Source organism: Antrostomus carolinensis, unplaced genomic scaffold (genome assembly GCF_000700745.2).
Source record: "Antrostomus carolinensis isolate BGI_N321 unplaced genomic scaffold, ASM70074v2 scaffold22195, whole genome shotgun sequence".
Lineage (NCBI taxonomy): Eukaryota > Metazoa > Chordata > Aves > Caprimulgiformes > Caprimulgidae > Antrostomus > Antrostomus carolinensis.
The window spans coordinates 1-19,582 of NW_010318722.1; the positions used below are offsets into that span (position 1 = coordinate 1).

The following is a 19,582-nucleotide window of genomic DNA, read 5'->3' on the forward strand; positions in this document are numbered from 1 at the left end:
TGCCCTCAAGAGTGTCCACAGGACCTCCCAAATTGTTAAATCTGATGTAGAAAGTCAGTGAGGTAAAAGACACTGATGGTTTCTAGGGAGAAATTCTACAAATAGAGAGAAAGAAAAAAAATAAATTTGAGGGATGTGAACAGTGTAGTCAAAATTCCCATCTCATGAGCTTTGAAATTTCAATCAAAAATTACAGCAACATGAGACCAGAGATTACTCAGACATGTCTCTCTTGTTATTTTAATCTTTTTAAAGTTAGTTTACAGTTAAGTTTGAAAATAACACTCAGCTGTACACATATGACTTAAAAGCAGGAAACTGTTAAAGACAAATAAAATCTGGAAACCTCCCCCTATTTATTATTTGTAAAGTCTCACCTGAGTTAAAGCTGTCCTTGTGGATCTGAGCACCACTTCACAGTTGCTGAACTTTAGTTATGACTAAAGCAGAAGGCTGTTTTTCAAAACTCTGAGATCTCAGCTACTCTTCCTCTAAATTACTCTGTGTCCCTAGGCACATCACTTACCTTCTTTCATATTCATCTCTCTAACAAAACCATGTAAGACATGCTTGTATGCCAGAGGAGTGGAGAAGCCCAGCTCATTATTTCAGAACTCTGAGCAGAAGTAGATATCAAAACAAGAAGTCTTACTTTACTAATTAGGGCATCAGATAGTCTTATTTATTCAAGTGATGACATGCTTTTGAATGAACTTTGGAACTTCATGTTACTACCTAAGCCGTGCTATATAGACAGCATGAAAAAAAAGTCTCTCTTGCATCTCCAGTATTTAATGGTACAACTGCACTGATGGCATAAACACGGATCCAAGTGTTTTATTGTGAAGAAAGCTGGTATTACGAAAGCAACCTGCAGGCTTTGTGTCTGCAGAAGGCTTACATTGTCATAGTTGTTGTGCTAGCATGGTAAGGTGAATAGCCCCTCTGCCTCCTACCCATATTGGATTTTTTACTTCCACTGAAACGTGGCACTTTGGGAGCACCAAGGTCAGCAATATATGCTGTGCATAGAGCTGGGAAGTTTATAATGCTGGCTGTCAAAGTGTGAGAAGCCTGAATATTCACTAGAGGTTTTCTTTTTTTTTTTCTTTTTTTTTTAATACTGGAGTCATGCAGATTGTAAGGCAAAACTTCTTAGAGAGCTAGTTTAGAGCAGCTTCTGAAATGTGTGAGATTCTTGGAGCCTTCAGAAACTTCTCTATTACAAAATGTATGCCCAGTGACACCCAGTTACATGTTTCATTTAGCTAAAGAACACATGTTCTACAAAGGTATCCATCTTTGATCTAACATATTGTTTCAAGTGGTTGTGCATCCACTGTGCTGCTTGGTAAATTCAGATTTAAAAGGAAAAGTACTTTGTTTTCAGTTTGAAATTTTCTGACCTAAAACTTCCCTAAACTTCCAGCCTCTGGACATCACTATGGGTCCTGTGGTTCTGCCTGCTGTGTGCGCTCAGTATCTGCCATCCACATCCTCACTGTTCAGCTGGCTGGTGATCTGGAAAACACTGATGTTCTAAGGGTTACTGGATTACAATTGTTCTCTGCAAACAAAATTCACATCTGTTCTGACAATTTATTTCAGCCCGATGCAACTTGAAAAGGTCAAGATTAATCCCAGAAAATCAGACTTCTACTGGAAAGGCCAAATCAACTTTAATTGTAACACAGGGTTATTTGTATTGGCGTTTAGCTGCAGCCGTTTAGCCTTCTTTCCATTGGTATTATTTGTTTCTGAGCTTGCTACTAAAACCTATAATGCAAACTAAAATGTTTTAAGTAACGTAACAAAAATAACAGCTGACATCTTTCTTTTTACAAGTTTCCTTTTCCAAGTTTGACCCAGGGTATTTTGTGTGTATGGCTTTTACGACTTTTGTTTATCAGCAATCTGGGGAAAAAAATAATAGAAGAAAATGTTAGTTTATTTCATAAAGATTAATGGTGTCTAGTGCACTTTCACACGCCCTCCTAGCCTGTTGGCTTTTATCCATCGGAGCCTGCTGAGCCCTGAAGTGATGAACCACTTGCTCTGGACTTCTGCCTCCTACCAAACTTTGATTGTGGGCACTAAGAGGTTTTAAACCCCTTTGCATTACAGCAGTTGCAAGCTGTGGTTTTCTGTGTTGGTGAGGTGTCTAACAGCAGCACCCTGCCCTCGTCTCGGGGACAGGTTGGTGTGGCACCTCTCTAACCACCCTGCCAGCTGCCAGTAGCTGCTATTGGCTCAGCCATCGAGCCGTCAACTGACATCTGAGCTCTCAGATCCCCTGAAAAGTGACAGGACGAGAGAAACTCATTTGGCAATACTTTGCTCTTGCTGTTTGGCCTGGAGAAAGATACTCAAAGTGGTAAGATTGTTTAGCAACAGCTGGCAAGCACCCGGGTGCGAGCCTGATTTTCAGACATGACAGGCACTTACAGGAATGTTGCCAGATACAGCTGTTTAAAAGCCTTAATAAACAGCAAGTCAATACTAATCTTTGCCAAATTAATCTTTTCCTTGACAGCCCATCAGGGCAATTATGCTCAGACTTGTTGTAAACACACAATTGTCAGAGGGTAAGGATCTTCTCCACAGTATACTGTGGATTTTTGCACACAGCTTGTTTTCCAAATAGGAAGGTTTCCTTTTCCCCTTCCCCTCTTTTTTTTTTTTTTTTTTCTTTTTTTTCTTTTCCCCCTCTCCTATTTTATTTTCTAGCCAATTACATGTTTGCCAGCTTGGTATTAGCCTGAACAAAATTTCTTTGTAAAGTGTCTATCGCAGCAAGCCCTTAATAGAATGTGAAATGATGACAGTTGCAGGATCCATGCAGATGCACATTTGCTAGTGGGTTTCTCTAATTAGGCAGTAACTGTGACAGACTCTGAAATGTTACAAGTCATTGTTCTCACTTGTCCTCTTGTCAGTGGAATAAGAACTACATTTGAGTTGTGATTTAATGTGCTGCTGGGTAATAATAAAATACATGACTCTGCAAAGGAAAGCAAATGCTGTCTGTGAGACCTGACACAAAGCACCTCGTGTTCTCTGAGGTGCTCAGCACCTCCTGCAGCACTGCCAGTACACTGTTATACTTACTAAATAATATTTTATTTAAATGCAAAAGGACTTGAAGACACCAGATAAATAATGAACAGGGCAATGGTTGTATATCTATGGATGTATCTGTGTGTGCATCTATGTATCTATCTGTATATGTATATGTATATGTATATGTATATGTATATGTATATGTATATGTATATGTATATGTATATGTATATCTATATATATATGTATATGTATATGTATATGTATATGTATATGTATATGTATATGTATATGTATATGTATATGTATATCTATATATCTATATATCTATATATCTATATATCTATATATCTATATATCTATATATCTATATCTATCTATCTATCTATATCTACATATCAGTGGGAGTTCTGGGCTTGCATACAGCTCTTTAGCTACTTCTCACAGTGTGTGCAAATAAGGATTTTTACCTACTCTGTTTCCCCAGAGCACAAAAAGAGATCTCCATGGATCTGCCATGTTTACAGGATCAGGTAAGAAATACTCAGATACAGTCTTGGAGATGGTAGTTCAGGTTGAGATGAAGTCTCAAAAGGTTGAGGAAGGTGGTGAGAACGTGTTTTACCTTCCAGTAATGAGCTCTTTTATTGTTGGGTTTCCTGTTTACAGAGAGACCTCACAGGGAATATTTGGCAGAGACACCGCTGGAATCAGGAACTGGTATTTGGTGAGAGAGAGAGCAGTGGGCATGAATACATTACACTTCATTGTGAATGACTGGGGCCCTCCATGAATACATTACCTACTGCTTGTAGGTGAATGTGAGAGGAAAAATCCTATAGCAGGTCCCTAAAAGAGCTTCTTTGGGTCAGAGGCAGCAGCTGGATGGGATTTCTGCTTTAACCTCTGTGAGTTTGGTGCTGGAGAGACTGGGACTCATGTCGCTGGAATGAAGCACTCAGAGAGCAGTAGCAAATTCAAAGAGCCTTTCAAAACTTCTGCTTACCTTGGTGCAAGCAAAGGGGATTTACATCCTCCTGAGTGCCTATGCCTATCTTGCATTTTGCCTACCATTTTTAAAAAACAATTTAAAAAAAATATTAATTTCAATTAATGGAAGACATTATTTCCCTTGGTTTCTATCACTTTGACATATGTCTTTATCATATTTACTTGCTGTTACTGTGTTGCTTCAATGTGTAGGTTGCTTCGTTCCTGTGTGCGTGCTCATTATCATCGTTATGACAGATGGTGACTTACAACCAGTGACTTGGGAATGTGTTACTGTGGTGCCTAAGCCACAGTGCTTCAGCGAAGGATGAACTCCAGTGGAGTTTCACCTGCTTACAGAAGGATCTCAGCCTTCTAGGTTCTGTCTACCAGGCTCTTCTCAGTGATGCCCAATGATAGGACAAGGGGTAATGGGTGTAAGCTGGAACACAGGAGGTTCCGCTTAAATTCCAGAAGGAACTTTACAGTGAGGGTGACAGAGCACTGGAACAGGCTGCCCAGGGAGGTTGTGGAGTCTCCTTCTCTGGAGACATTCAAAACCCACCTGGACACCTTTCTATGTGATCTCATTTAGGTTCCTGCTCCGGCAGGGGAATTGGACTAGATGATCTTTCGAGGTCACTTCCAACCCCTAACATCCTGTGATTCTGTGTGTAATTTCTATCTGTCGATACACACCTGAAAACATATAGCAGATTGCCCTTGGCTGGCAACCATTGCTTTTTCCCAAGTTCAGACACAAAGAACGGGCATTTATGCATCAAAGTTGGATCTTTCCTTTGGAACAAAGTGGCTTCAGTACAACCCTGGCCAAAACTGCTCCTCATCCAGCATAGCCGTCCCATCCAAACAGAGCCCAGGCACAGAATCACGCTCAAGGCACTGGACAGGTAAGGTGCTGCACAGTAAGGACACAACAGGTTTCCCTTCTTACAGACTAGGAGACACCAACTAAACAGAGGTTCATACAGAATAAGTATTTTATTCATGATGTATTTTTTTATTTACATTAAAGTTTTCTTGTATTTTGAACTCTACTTGGATACTGAAATTAACAACTTTATGTGACTGCACACCTGCTATAAAAAAAATGGAGATAACACAGTTCCATAAAACTGTTTCCATAAAAGAAAAAGGGAAACTGCCTGTCAAAATCAAAGCTGATTTTTCTCATCCCAAGTAATTATCTTGCTTTAGAATTAATATGAGTGGAAAATGTAGTTTACTATAATATAATAAATAGAAGACATTGGGTAATTAGTAGTGCTGGTATATTTCTAAAGTACTAAACAGACAAACAATAAACTGAATTTAATCACGAGTTCTCATACAGTTTCAAGACAGGAAAATTAGACCTCTCAGCAACAGTCATTTGAGTAATCACATCTGATCTGCATTATTTATTAGTTATTACATGCCAAGTGATTCTGATTGTACATTGCCTGAAATCATTCTAAAGCAAGCATACCTTTGTTTCTCTTTTGTCTTTAAAGAAAAATCAATGGCATTGCATAATGTGTATTTTATCCAAGTTGCTTTCTTTATTTCACATAGGAAATACAAATCAGTGGTACTCTCCATTAACTGGACAGGCTTTGGGGATTAAATCCTCTGGAAATATATTTTCACAGCTATCCCTGATCCAAAACATTGACAAAATACCTTCTTTTGGATTTTTTTTTTTTTTTATCCCTTTCCCCGTGGCTGTAGAACCTACTTTTCACTTTATGATGTAAAACTCTGTAAGACCTTTTGCATATATAATAAAATGGCTGAAACATATTTGGTAATATTTCTGTTGGTAATATTTCCATTCCACTTGACTAATTAACCAAAACTGATGAAATTTCAAGAACCAGCTTTATGCAGTTTTATTCAGCTAGTTTTGTTGGTTCAAGTCTTCATTTTGAGCAACTTTCTGCTACAATGCTTTAAAAAGGGAATTACTTAAAATACTTTTTTTTTTTTTTCTCTTAACAACCAAAGAAATACAGAAATACGTATTAGTTACCTTCATTTTCTGCCAGTAAAGCAGGTTTGGTGTTATATATGTCACTGTAAAAACTAAATAAAGTATTCACATCAGTTGTGAACAATTTGTGCCAGCAAAAGTTAAAGCATCAAAGAAACCTCTTTAAAATGCTAACAAATTTACTTACAAACACCTATATTTATTATTTCATAAATAGGCGCAACAGGTTCCATAAAAAAGATTAAATACAGACACGGTATGAAGAAACAATAATACATAGCCATATGTAAAGGTTATAATTTAGCTGTCTCCAATCTGTTTCTGCATCTAATAAAATACCAGGTAAGCATTTGGCAGTTTTATACATAAAAGGGCTTAAATGATGTTTACTAGCCAGTACACATAAAGTGATTTTCTTTAAAAAAAAAGAAGCATTTTTAGGCAGTACAAAATAAATGTGTTTGCTCTTTATCAATTAGGTTTTTTCCCTTTTTTTTTTTTTTTTTGTTTATTTCATGAGACAAAGCCAATATTATTAATTAATATCATTTGGGAATATTTTATTTTTTTTCTCCAAATACTTTGAAAATATAGAACTATTAGTCAGTTGTTTAAAAATGAAGTAAAAATATGAATGTTTGCCAATTTAATCCTTATTGTGAAATCAATAAACTGGAATGAGCCAGTTTCAATTACAATTAGCTACAAAAACATTCACATTTTATACTCTAGGAGAGTGTAACATAGATGCTATTTACAAACTTGCTATGACTGCTACATCAAGCCATTTAAAAAGTCTTTAGTAGTTTCATATAAACACCCATTATGAAAAACCAATGGAAAATCCAGGACTTTTATCCAAGACATCTACAGTTGCTAAGGCAGTTACTATCGCAGCACTTCACAGCAAAAACCAACATAAAATCTGAATGGTCCAAGTTTCCTTCAGGGAAGAATAAAAGCAATGTCCGATAAAGGATCTCAGGGTAGGGGTGGAAAGGAAAAAGAGAAAAAAAATGGGTGGGGGGACGGGGAAGAAAGAAAAAGAAAGAAGCAAGACTATTTTTCCCAGAGTGGGTGACCCACAAGCTCAAATAGTCCTAAGTGCTTAGCAACTTGTATTTCCTAATAAAATGCAGAACTGCCTTGACTGCATAAAGCAATCCATGATGAAAAGACTTCCCTGCATTCCTCAGTGGAAAGGAGAGGTGTTTCAGATTTTCAGGTAAGGTAGAGCGCTTTGTCCCTCTGCATGCCCCTGTTCAAAGAGAAAAAGAACAAATGTGATTTTTCAAAATTTTGTAAAATTTTTAGTCCTATTCTTCCAAAAAAAACCCCACAGCCCTATTGCATGTCATTAATTCCAAGCATATCACTGAACTACAGCTGCATTACCATGGTGATAACAAGAAAAATCCTTGTGCCATAGTGGCATGTAGCAACCTGGAGACTACATCTGGCTCTAAACTAGACATGGGTTTAAGCCCTGTTTTGGGACCACCTGCACTAGTGGGTTGATAGCACTGACTATCCCTCTCTCACAGACCACATAGGTACAACAGAGGGTTTCGCACTGGTCTTGGAACAATACTCCTTAAGCACCCTATATGACGTGGCCACTTTCCTTAGAGGGTAGCAGAGCTTGGGAACATGAACATGTGTGCCAGACACTGAGATCTCTAGCCCATTTTGTTTACTGATACAGACACAGCCAAAACATATTGGATGGCAGGTTCAGGTAAGCATGCAGAAGGGAACACCAAAAGCTTCTGGCAGAGTCAACTAGACCAACTCTCTACTGAAGACCAGGCTCTACAGGAGACCTTCCACCAAGGCACTGTGTCTAACGCACTTTTACATTCAATTCTTGCTGAGTCTCAGCTTCAACAGAACCATAACAGTTCAGAGCAAAAAGGAGTCATTTACCAGTTCCTAAATCAGAACAGTCTGCAGAAGTCAGAAAAAAAAAATAACATTTAAAACAGAAAAAAACATCACTGATGGGGCCTGGTTCACACTGCAGAGATTTTCTGGGAGAGAGGCTTTACTCTCAATCTCCTTCCTTGCCAAAACCCAGGTACCAGTTCTGTTCTTCCACAGCTTCACAGCTTGCTTGGTTTGGAGTCTGGGAGCAGCACTGGCTGCTCACAGAGTGAGCTACGCTGCACTGGCAATTTATGCCAATAAATTTGCAGAGATTTGTTAAATCCTTGTACACAGATTCACAAAGCCCTATCTACATAGGCTCTGCTCAGAGAAAGCTTCTGCTGATGGATAGTTATGCCCAGTGGGCACTCAGAGGGTGCTGCTGGAAATGGTCACACATTGTTTTTTCCAGAAGAGACCAGGAGTCAAAGTCACAGGTGGCTATGGCCTGTTTGACAGAGGACAGTCTATTCAGAGCTCAGTTTAAGTGGGTATAAAAGTCTGTGGGCTGGGTAGGCTCCTACAAGGGCCTGCAGCACAGATCAAGACATTATGGTGGTACAGCACAGAAGCAAGATCGTTCTGCTGAACAAGTGGGCAAATCATGGGGCAACAGGGATAGCCATGGGGGAAACTGATGCTGCTGTGCATATTAGTTAAAGTTTGCCTCAGTGTCAGCAGATTCTAGTCAAGGTGTTACTCTGAGCTAGTAACCAGAAAAAGATTTTTGTTCAGTTCTAGTTTGAGTTCCAGAAATACTTTAAAACAAGAATGCAAGTGACATTCTCAGTTTGAGTAAATGTAATGAGTGAAACTGGTCTTTAGTTCTGCTTTGTGTTCATTCATCTGCACTGGATTTGACACTTTGGTACCAACCAAGAGCTTTTATCTGCCTTTGCCTTGGGGATACACGCCAATGTCAAGGGGAGGTCAGGCTGGTGGGCATGTTCACAAGGCACAACACCTATCATTTAAAACTCAAAAGATACCTTTTTTTCAGAGTTTTAAATGTTCCCAGGCAGTTCTGGGGACAGTAACATGGCCCCACAAAAAAACATGCTGCAGAGGAGTTGTTGGCTTTGAAGGGGACACTAACCTTATGGAAGGGGCACAGAGCTCCTACAGGTATGGTGTTTTGTTTCTGGTTACAGTCATGTGATCTTCACGTCATTCCCTTCCACATATCTTGTATCACACGCATCACCCCTGCATCTCACTGATGTGGGTTTTCATAACCCAAACTAGTTGTTTTCACTAGTAGCAAGCTCTCCTCAGCAATGGAGTACTTGGAGAAAATAGTTCATGCCATTTGCCTCTTAAGTAGGAGGTATAGGAGGCAGTGACCTTAACAATCCATTCCTACACATCCCTAAGCTTTCAGTTCTGATTTTCTAAGGAATGGAAGTTCTCTAAGACCAAAGTGTATGTGCTGTGATAAGGTGTCAACAATGTCTAATAAACATATGTATTGAAAACTTGTTCTCCCACAACAGTACAACTGCTGAATAAATACAGTGCCATCACAGATGCACTTCTATAATACTGTAGGTAAACAGGCAACAAAGCTGTTTCCAAATTGTCAGATACTCGTGTCATGAATACTGCTCAACGCAAGGTGGCAATCACTGGCTGCTTACCCATTACTGCAGTAGTCATTATTCCAGTCCACAGTCTGTGCTGGAGGATTTCTGCACCCTGAACGAACATACTCCATTGCTTGAGTAACAACTTGTGCAGCTGTTGATGTTGGATTGATGATATTCTGATATTCAGGCTGAAGAGAAAATCCCTAGAGGAGAAAGCAAGTACATTACAATGTATGGAAACCAAGCAACAGGTTGGGTGAATTAAAAAAACCCAAATGGTGTGTACTGTGAAATGGTAGCGTACTTCTTTTCCAGGTGTAATGTAGGTTATAAAACTTAATGTAATGTAGGTTATAAAACTTAAAATAACAAAAAATGTGTAGGTGCTTCCTAAATTTTAAAATCTTTCTTTAATTTAAGAAACGAAGCACTGCCAAATCATTGTTAGCTATTACACAGTCACAGGATGACAGTAAAAGGGACAGAGCAGAAAGAATTCAAAACCAAGAGAACAACTCAATCAGCACTGGGGCAGAGAGATCTGTTTGCTCCTTAGAGCTTCCATTTAGATTAAATGTAAGGACACACACAAGCCGTTAATTCCCAGAATATGCAACAGTATCTTTTTGAAGGATGTAGGCAGCAGGTGGCTGACTGTTTTATTAGACTACACCTATTCACATATTGTTCTCAAACCCCTTTTTCTTAATTCAGTCACAAAGGGACCATCTGCTGCTTCTTTTATTTGTACTTCTCTCTCAACTAAACAGAAATTCAACCAAAGCTTTTTAACAGTTGTTGGACTAATGTAGTGAAAGTAGCACAGAATAACCTGCTTTTTGAAGCCAAGAAGATGAGGAAAAAAAGTGGGAGTTACAAAGAGGCATCTAACCGGCTCCCTGAACTATCTGTCATATGAAAAGTCATAATAATTTTTAGCTCTTTTGATATATGAAGATGTTTAAATGCTGTGCTTCAAAACCAGGAGAACAATTGAAATTTCAAGGCTAGTCTATCTGGTTCACCCTGTATAAATGTACATCATGTTCCTGTAAAATTAGAACCACATTGGGTAAAAGTATGGGAATGCCATAGAAAACCAAATGTTTGCTGAAAGAAACTGGACCAAAGTCCTTCCTGGGGCAAGGGCATACAATTTCCACTCAAGTTAACTGGATGTATAGCTCCTAAACTAGGAACTGAACTTGAACCAAGACACAGTTCTTCTGGCCAAAGTCCACATACAGAACAGATAGGATTAAAGCTCATAGCTTTTCATTTTAAACTGTAGTGGATTATGTGCAATTGCTTCATATACACAGCCTTCATTAAGACAGGAATTTTGGAAGAGCTGTTTTTTTTCTGTAAGTTTAACAAGTCAGCCACACTACTTTTGATCAAGACAAATGAGTATTCCCAGTTTCTCCCTGGCCCACTTAATCCCCAGAAATGAGCTTCCTTCAAATATAACATGCCACTTCCTTCTTCACATCCCTTTTTCTTGGTGGGTTGTACTCCATCTCTTCCCCAGAGGTCCTGCAGTTGTTCTGCACTGCCATGCCTCTTATGTACACCATCACCTCACTCCACTCATCCCAACTGCAGATTCTCGTCTAGGCTGTAAATAAGCATAACTTTCCTCCATAATCTCTTCCATAAGGAAGATATCCCAATCCACACCGCAGTACCTTAAACAGTCTCTGAAGCCTCACTTTGTCCCTGATGACTTCAAGAGACAGATCATTAGCAGTGGGCAAGTTCACAAGCTAAATTCAGCATGTACTTGTCATGTAACATATACTGCCTTGCCAATAAGGTAAAAAAAAATCCACCCGTCATGACCGTAACCCCCATGGTCTACACACAACGTTTTCACCAGGCTTTAAACCTGCACATCAGGCTGCATAAACAACCCCCATGCCTGCAACCAATCTAAAGGAAACTGTAATTGAGCAGACTTCCCAATGACTTTAATTAGAAGGCAGAAAAATGGGGTTTGTATATCTTCATCACAATTTTTATACAAAACATCACCCATATGGCCTTTCTAATCTAGCTGTAAGAGGAAACCATCTACAGAAACACATCCTGCCCTCAGGCACTCAGGCTTACCTTTAGTAGCAAAGCCCCTGAGCTCTCTCTTATCAGTCTTCATGAAACAATCATATACAAGAAAAATTCTATACGGGGTCAGTAGCTCCAGCAGTGCTGTAGTGAAGCATGCAAGTGAGCAGGCACAGAGGCTCAAGTACTCATGCAACAAGAAGACACAGTTCCCCAAATAAAAGGAAGAAACCATCAGTGCAATGTTCATTCCATTTCTTCTAGATTTAGGACAAATAAAATAGCTTAGATACTGGAGGATGGGCCTGTGGTTTAAATGCCAGCTTGGAACTGTGTGGGGACTGATTCTGATATTTTCTCAGGTTTTTTGTGACCAGAGCCAAATTGCTTTTGCTCTCTTCCAGCAAAGCATGCGTGCATTTGCGTTGGGACTGAATATGTCTCATGTTAAGGTTGGGACCTGGCAAGCCTGTTTAATTAATAACTGCCTGGGATAGGGGCCTGTTTCTTAGGACATGCTCATGTGGTAAAATTAAGGTGGTGCAGAGGTACCTGAGCCAGGCTCCAGCTCCAGAAGTAGTTTAGCTGCTGCAGCTCAGCAGTCCCACCGGGGCTGAGGGCTACTGGATTACCAGCAATGTGTGTGTTGGAAAGCATACTTGTTAAGGCAAAGTAATTTAAGAAACCTGAACTCAATGTGAAAGACTGATAAAGTATGGTGACGTTTAAAGTATAAACAGTAATTACTTCAGCTTTTTAATCAACAGAAAAAGCTCTGGAAATACAGAACTGTACAACAGAGGGAGACAGACTTGTACCAGGCTCGTAGTAAATATTTGTGTATTATTTATGTAAGCCCTTAACAAACAATGATGAAATAAAAAGTGCTCAGAAAATGAGTGCTTTGAGGTCTAATTAAACAATGCTGAATGTTTTTGCATTGTAATGCTCAAGAGAAAATCACCAACTGTTTTGCAACATGCCTTGAATGTTAAATTTCATTTTCTTGTTCCAGATTGAAATAAAAATAGGGAACTTGATAAAGATTAATTCGATGTCAGGAGGGACATTTGCTCTTTAATTAGATTTCTGTAGCCCTAGCAGTTTCGTTGTGCCACTGTAGCAAGTCCTAAAAAGCCTGCAGCAGAACTAAACAGTGATCTTCATCTCCACACTTTACTGGGAACTAATTTCATTTCCTGCCTGTCTGGAGAGGTATTTTCAACAGGCATCAATGTTTTTGTCTTCACAACTGATTTATTCATCAATCTCAATGTGATATTTTAAACCTTTAAATTACATCCAAATCCTAAAGCATCTGTTTATTACACAAGGAAATTGAAAATCTGTCTGTGTGATATCATACAAAGATTTTTCCTTAAGGTTATAAAGGAAGTTGACAGATATTAATGGTTTTTTTTTTTCTCTTGACCTCATTCGAAGACAAAGCTTAGCAAAAAAGAGGAAGAAATCTGGACAAATACAGCAGGTCCATGAGTTTACTGTATACAATATATACCAGAAAAAATGAGACTATTATTTTTGGCAGGCTATGCAATCATCTTGCTGTATACATTTATTTTCTAAAGGAAAAGAAATACCTAAAAGTAGACTGAAAGGAGTTATTATTATTTAAAAAAAAATGACATACATTGATCTTCTTCTTTGTTATGCATACCCTTGCAGCCATGGTTATTAGACATTAGAATCTAGTTTTGCTTGCTCTACCTGTGACCTGAAGTGGGACAGGGATTGTATTGGGACACACCACCCCACCCAATGCTTGGGTGAAAGATTTTAAGAAGGGAAGGTGATGCTTCCAGAAGGGCTACTGACAAGGGTTCCTTAACAAGTAACCTATTTGGGAGGGAGTCAACCTTGGTCTCATCAATCTTCACACAAAACAGCACAGTACACCAGGCTGGAAGGGGGATGTGGAGGGAAAATGCTCAGAAAGAAGCACAAGTGTCTGTCTGAGTACAGAAAGGAAAAAAAGACTTTGCAGAAGAAAACAGGTTGCAGTTTCAGACACCATTTTAGCCTGAACTTCGGAGAAATCATGCTGATTTGAATGACAAGGGTTAAGCTTCAGATCACCTGATACCAACTAAATAAGAATTAAACATCATGTCAAACCTAAGAAACAGATTGGAGAGAAGTAACTCTATATCAGTCAAAACAGAGTACAGTGATAAGATGCGCACAGAAGCATTTAATGAAAGAAAAATCACACTCTTCTAATCTGCTGCAATTTTTCCAGTGTGGCAAAAGTGGATGAAAGAAAATCTGCTGCACAGTGGATTTAGACTTTAACAAAATAAAACTTTAACACGGCTGCTGTTAATAATATTTCTAAAAAATACCATATATTTCAGAATTAGAAATTAAATATCATAAAAATCAGTAACTAATTTAAATCTAAGTATGAGAATAGAACTAAATGGTCATTTTTTTACAGTGTAAAGGGTCAACACTGTAAATAAGCACCCCAAAGGTCTAAAGTAGTGCCCCTTATTAATTTATTAATTAACCATTTTGGAACAGAAAGGAATAGAGACAAAATAGTCTACTTTGCAGAACTTACAAAAAATATTTAGATAACAAACTAGAGAAGACTGTTTAAAAGAAATTAAAAAATATTTACTAATGCCAGGCATACAACCAAAATGCTAATACCTAAATTTTACTTTCCCTTGTGCATTTCAGAACAATTTGGATGCATTACATCAGCTGCATATTCCACAGAATTAATTGATTTTAAAAATAACATAAATTCTGCATTCACCGAGGATTTTTGGTTACCAACTCTTCTCATCTTCTCAATGTTCTTTAGTCTCCTGGAGGAGATTGCCCTTCTCCAGCTGGCAGTGTCTCTTGGTTTGTCAGTTGCACACGTGCAGGCAAGGGCTACTTGAAGTGGAGAAGGACATGTTGTTCCCTGTGGAGCTGATGAAGATCAGCTCATTGTCCTGGCATCAGTGGGGGCAGAACTCTCTCTCTAGGTCAGCACTTCTTATCAGTCCCTCCTCAAAGCTATGCACAGAAGGAGAGTTCGTGGATTTCATGCACAGTGGTTTTGGACAACTGTGTTCCTGCCTGCCAGGACTGAAATCTGGATCTTTATGTGTTTTTTCTTGGAGTTGGCAGTCCTTCAGACGTACTACAAGATGATCTTTGATTAGAAACTATCCTCCCTCTCCTGGAGAAAACAAGTGACCATATCTCCCAGAGCCACCAGTGTTAAAGCAGGGGATCTGTAGAGAGCAGGGATTCCCAGAGCCTGCTACTAGAGCATCACACTAGTAAGCCACAAACTATTTCAAAGATGGATGTTGGGGAAAAAAAGGAAAAAAATCAGAACCCACCACCAGTGGGAGCTGTGACTGCTGCTACTAACATGCCTACACCACGGCTGGCTGTCTGCAATGGTGGTGCCCAGCCAGGGAAGTCTGCAATGTCTGCAGAAGACTGCTGGGAAGCTGTTGGAAGACTTACTCTTCTCTTGATTATTAAGCTTCATGCTGCAGTGTGACATGAGAAAATTTACCACATTTCTTCTTAAAGTGTATTAGTCTGTTTGCTATGAGCAGTGGTGAGGTTTCTGAAAAGGAAACTGCTTCCTGTTGCAAGTCACGCTGTAGGGAGCAGGATGTTAATTAGTTTCTGTTCTTGCTGCTTATATAAATTAGATGCCCGCTGGACTCTTTGGAAAAGGCTTAGGGTGGCCACACCTTTAGCATGGAGGAAATCAAACAGTCGTGGGAAGAGGAAGTGAAAAAAAGTTGAATTAAAAGCAACTATCACTTCTGCTTTATCAGCTACATGTTCTCCCATTCTCCTTGGCTGTCTTTCTATGTAGCCGAGTGGTCTACACTGTGCAGCTGGGGACCTCATATCCAGAGTCCTCCTTCCCTCCTCACCACTGGTCAGACATACAGAGTGGTGCCTCTTCTTTGCCCTCATCATTTGGAGGGCTCAGGTTTTTTTTCCACTGTGTCTTTTCCTCTTTATCATGCTCTGTGATCAGCAGAATGTTTGTTCAGTTTTGAGCAGAAGGGAGAGCAGAGTCCTTTGACAACTGAATCAGAAAGAGGCCTTTACTTTCAGGTTACAGTATCTGGACTTCTTGCTATTTGCCTCCTTTTGGCCAACCTCTCCTCCATGTTCTAAGGCAGTATGAAATCCTGAGGATAGTATTCTGTAACACTTCTTGAGTATGACTAAGCAAGAGTCAGGATACCACTGTTCTGCTCTGGCATGGCAAATCATAGCAGTATTAGTACACCTGTTGCCCTAAAATTTAATACTGTTTGCTTTGTCTTTGCCAACATCACTCTTTAAAGCATAGATTCATAGAATGTATTGGCTTGGAAGGGACCTTCAAAGGTCAGCTAGTCCAACCCTCCTGCAGTAAGCAGGGACATCTTTAGTAGAGCAGGTTGCTCAGAGCCCCATCAAGCCTGACCTTGAATATCTCCAGGGACAGGGCCTCCATCACCTCTCTGGGCAAACTGTTCCAATGATCTACCACTCTCATATTGAAGAACTTTTTCTTAATATCCAAACTAAATCTACCCTTTTCTAGTTTAAAACCATTACCCCTTTTCCTATTGCTACATGCCCTTGTGAACAGTTCTTCCCCAGCTTTCTTATAGGCACCTTTCAGGTACTGGAAGGCTGCTATAAGGTGTCCCCGGAGCCTTCTTTTCTCCAGGCTGAACAACCCAAAGTGTCTCAGCCTGTCTTCATAGGAGAGGGGCTCCAGCCCTTTGATTATTTTTGTGGCCCTCCTCCGGACATGCTCCAACAGGTACATGTCCTTCTTGTGTTGAGGGCTCCAGAGCTGGATGCAGTATTCCAGGTGAGGTCTCACCAGAGCAGAGTAGAGGGGCAGAATCACCTCTCTCAATCTGCTGGCCACAATTCTTTTGATTTACCCCAGGATGCGATTGGCCTTCTGGGCTGCAGATGCACATTGGTGGCTCATGTCCAGCTTTTCATCCACTAGTACCCCCAAGTCCTTTTCCTCAGGGCTGCAAATGGTTTCTATACTCAAACTCAATTCACAAACCCTGTAAACTGTTGTATACTACTAATAATAATAATAAAATTACAAATATTCTAAAGTGAAATTACATAGATTTTCCAGATCTCAAAAGCTGTATTACTTTGAAACAAAAGCAGGAGCATAAGAAATGTAAACTGGTTTGCAGATGTTCCACAGTGCTTAGAGAGAAATTAAATTAAGATTGGCGGTGTAGCATTTCAACAGGTAATAAGCACTTGTCACCTTGAGTGAAGCTCAGAAGTATCTCATCATGGTATCTTCATTATAAGCATCAGTCTTTCTGACTAAGGAATATAAGTAGCTAAAAAGTATTTAACCTAACCTTTCATGAGTTTAACAATGGAGAGCAGGGACACGGAGTTATAGCATTTTTAAATTTACTACACTTGTACTTAGTAAAGGAAAAGACTCATAATGATACAGGTCTACATATTGACTTCTAGACATCTGTTTTCTACAACCTAGTGTCCTGTAGACATAAGGTGTTTGATCTTCCAAAGCTCTGCTCTGCACAAGTAATGTACAAGTGACACTGAACTTGGCAAACAATCTGAACTTGGAAGACTGAATCACTTCTCAATAAAAACTCGCTGAAATATAACTATACAATGTCAGCAGGCTGCTGTCACAGATGTAGTTTTTCATGTTTAGTAAATGAATCAGGGTACTGCATTGAGTTTCTGTATATTGCTTTGTCTCTCATTGCTCTGAGCCTCAATCGTTCAACCACGATTCCATCAAGCTTAGGATCTCCAGACTCCTGGCTCACCTGTCTAGGACTTCCTCCAGCTAATTCTGGCTCCTCAGGCTTGGGGTTAGCTCCTGAGTTTATCGGAGATTTGAGCATGGGCTCTCCGAGGACACTGGCTTTCTAACTAATAGGAAAACCTTCAGGAATACATGACAGTAAAAGACACCACATTTGTGTTGTCATAAGTCTGTTGGGTCTGTTTACTCTGATCGTGAAAAATAAACCGGACTTGTAAACACTTTACAAATTTTCCTTCCTGTCTAATTACTCCAAATCACTCTGATCAAAGTCTTTGAAAAATTCCAGATCATTCTGAGTGCACCTTGGTTTACCTTCTGAATAACTAGATTTATCAGTCCAGATTGCTTTCAACTCTTTTTTTTTTTTTTTTTTTTTTTTTGTCCTGCTGTGGAAAATTTCTTTCCCTGTTAAAATTTCTTTCTCCAAGCTAGAAGCTGTGTTTTGTCTTCAGGTATTCCCAACTCTAAAGACCAATCTTGAGAGGAAATGTTTCTGGCTTAGAAAGCAAATGCAAATGCCTTGTTAGCAAAGCTGAATTTACGGAGATATTCAAAACATGCAGCAAGTTCATGACTATGCATTATCAACCAAAACTGACAAGCTTTGTATGCAAATTTTGTAGATTCTTGAAACTCCATCAAAAGAATTTTCATTCTAATGCCTCTTTGCAAAGCAAGATCTTACTATTGATAGTCGGATCTCATCCAACAGAAAAGGAAATTTTCTCTCATGAAATCAGCAGAGTGAATGTGCTCTAAGCCTCTCCATAGGCCTGGGCGCAAAAGTCACAATCCTATCCTATTTGCCTGCGTTCATTCAGAAATCCTGAATCAACTCTAAAACACTAAGAATGAAAAAGAAAAAAAAAAGCCACCATATTGGGATACAAGAGACAGCCCACTTGTTTCCAGTAAAGAAAAGGTATATATAGTAAAATGAAGTTATGAATGCAACATAAACTAACATACTCATGTTCACTTAATCTAGCATGTTTAATACCACCTGTGTTGCTTCATATTCCCTCTGATTGTTCCACATCACAGTCAGCACAAGGACAACAGCAAAAGCTAAAAGCATAACTTTTTCTAGACATGTCTGCCTTTTTTAAAAAAATTCTTTTTCCCAAAGACTCAGTATTTCACTTTTATTTCATGGTACTCCCAGATTTGCAGATGGATTGATGGACACACTTCTATTTAAAGGATGCCTCCTGAGTCTGGGGGAGAGACAGGTCTAATGTTCAGAAGAATGTGATGAACGTTGCTGCTAGCACAAACAATTCTACTCAAGTTCCCCATCATCTAGGTAAACTCATGCATTTGTTCTTGCCTTTGAAAGACTAAGCCCTGAAACTCTACTACTACAGTTTTGGAACTCTGCAAAGTTAAAGTTAATCCATAGCTTTAAATTTCCCTCACCATGTCAACTTCTGGATAACCTTTCCTCTCCCCCAACCCCCTGCCCACGCAAAAAGAAAATTCCCCAGATAAGGAAAGATCAAACTTACTTGCTGCATTGTAGGTGAATGCAAAGCAGACTGGACCTGCATCGGTAGCTGGTTCCCAATGGACTGCTGCATTGAAATTGGCTGGTGCTGCTGGATGTTGAGATGCTGGTGCAAAGGGGGGCTGATCTGAAGAGGCGGCGGTGGGGACACAGCCATGTTTGCTATGGAAACAGTCACTGGCATTTGGTTGTTGGGCTTGGGTGCTATGTTCCTGGGGATATTGGCATGCATGGCAGTGATGTGAGGATTCATTCCTGGTTGTTGGTGGTAGTGGGAACTGAGGTACAGTGCAGAGTGAGTCTGGGAGGCCCCATGAAACACTGACTGCTTTGAATTCATCATCTGAGGTTGTGGGGAGGCTTTAACGTCAACAGGTTCACTGTAGCTCTGTTGAGAAAAACAAAAAAACAGACAATACTTAGAAGCTACAAAATGCTGCTTTCTACTCCCTGGAGTCTGTTTAAGGGCCACACCATGGGAAAATACATATCTAGACCATCAAATTGTCCTTGAAATGGAGTTTGGTTATTACACTAGAAAAATAATTTATCCCTTTTATCTTACAATTTTCTCTTCAACATTGTGAAAAAATAAGTTAGCTCCTCTGTTTCCTGGT

The 19,582-nt window shown here is 39.5% G+C and overlaps 1 protein-coding gene across 1 annotated transcript; it reads right to left on the bottom strand.

Annotated features, from left to right (window-relative positions):
* Positions 1–6,853: 6,853 nt before the first annotated feature.
* Positions 6,854–19,349, bottom strand: TOX (thymocyte selection associated high mobility group box). Its single transcript, XM_010169025.1, has 3 exons — positions 18,967–19,349; positions 9,607–9,758; positions 6,854–7,301 (listed from the first exon to the last, which is right to left on the bottom strand). The coding sequence occupies exons 1-3, from the start codon at positions 19,306–19,308 to the stop codon at positions 7,265–7,267; spliced, it is 531 nt and encodes a 176-aa protein (XP_010167327.1). The 5' UTR covers positions 19,309–19,349; the 3' UTR covers positions 6,854–7,264.
* Positions 19,350–19,582: the final 233 nt, after the last annotated feature.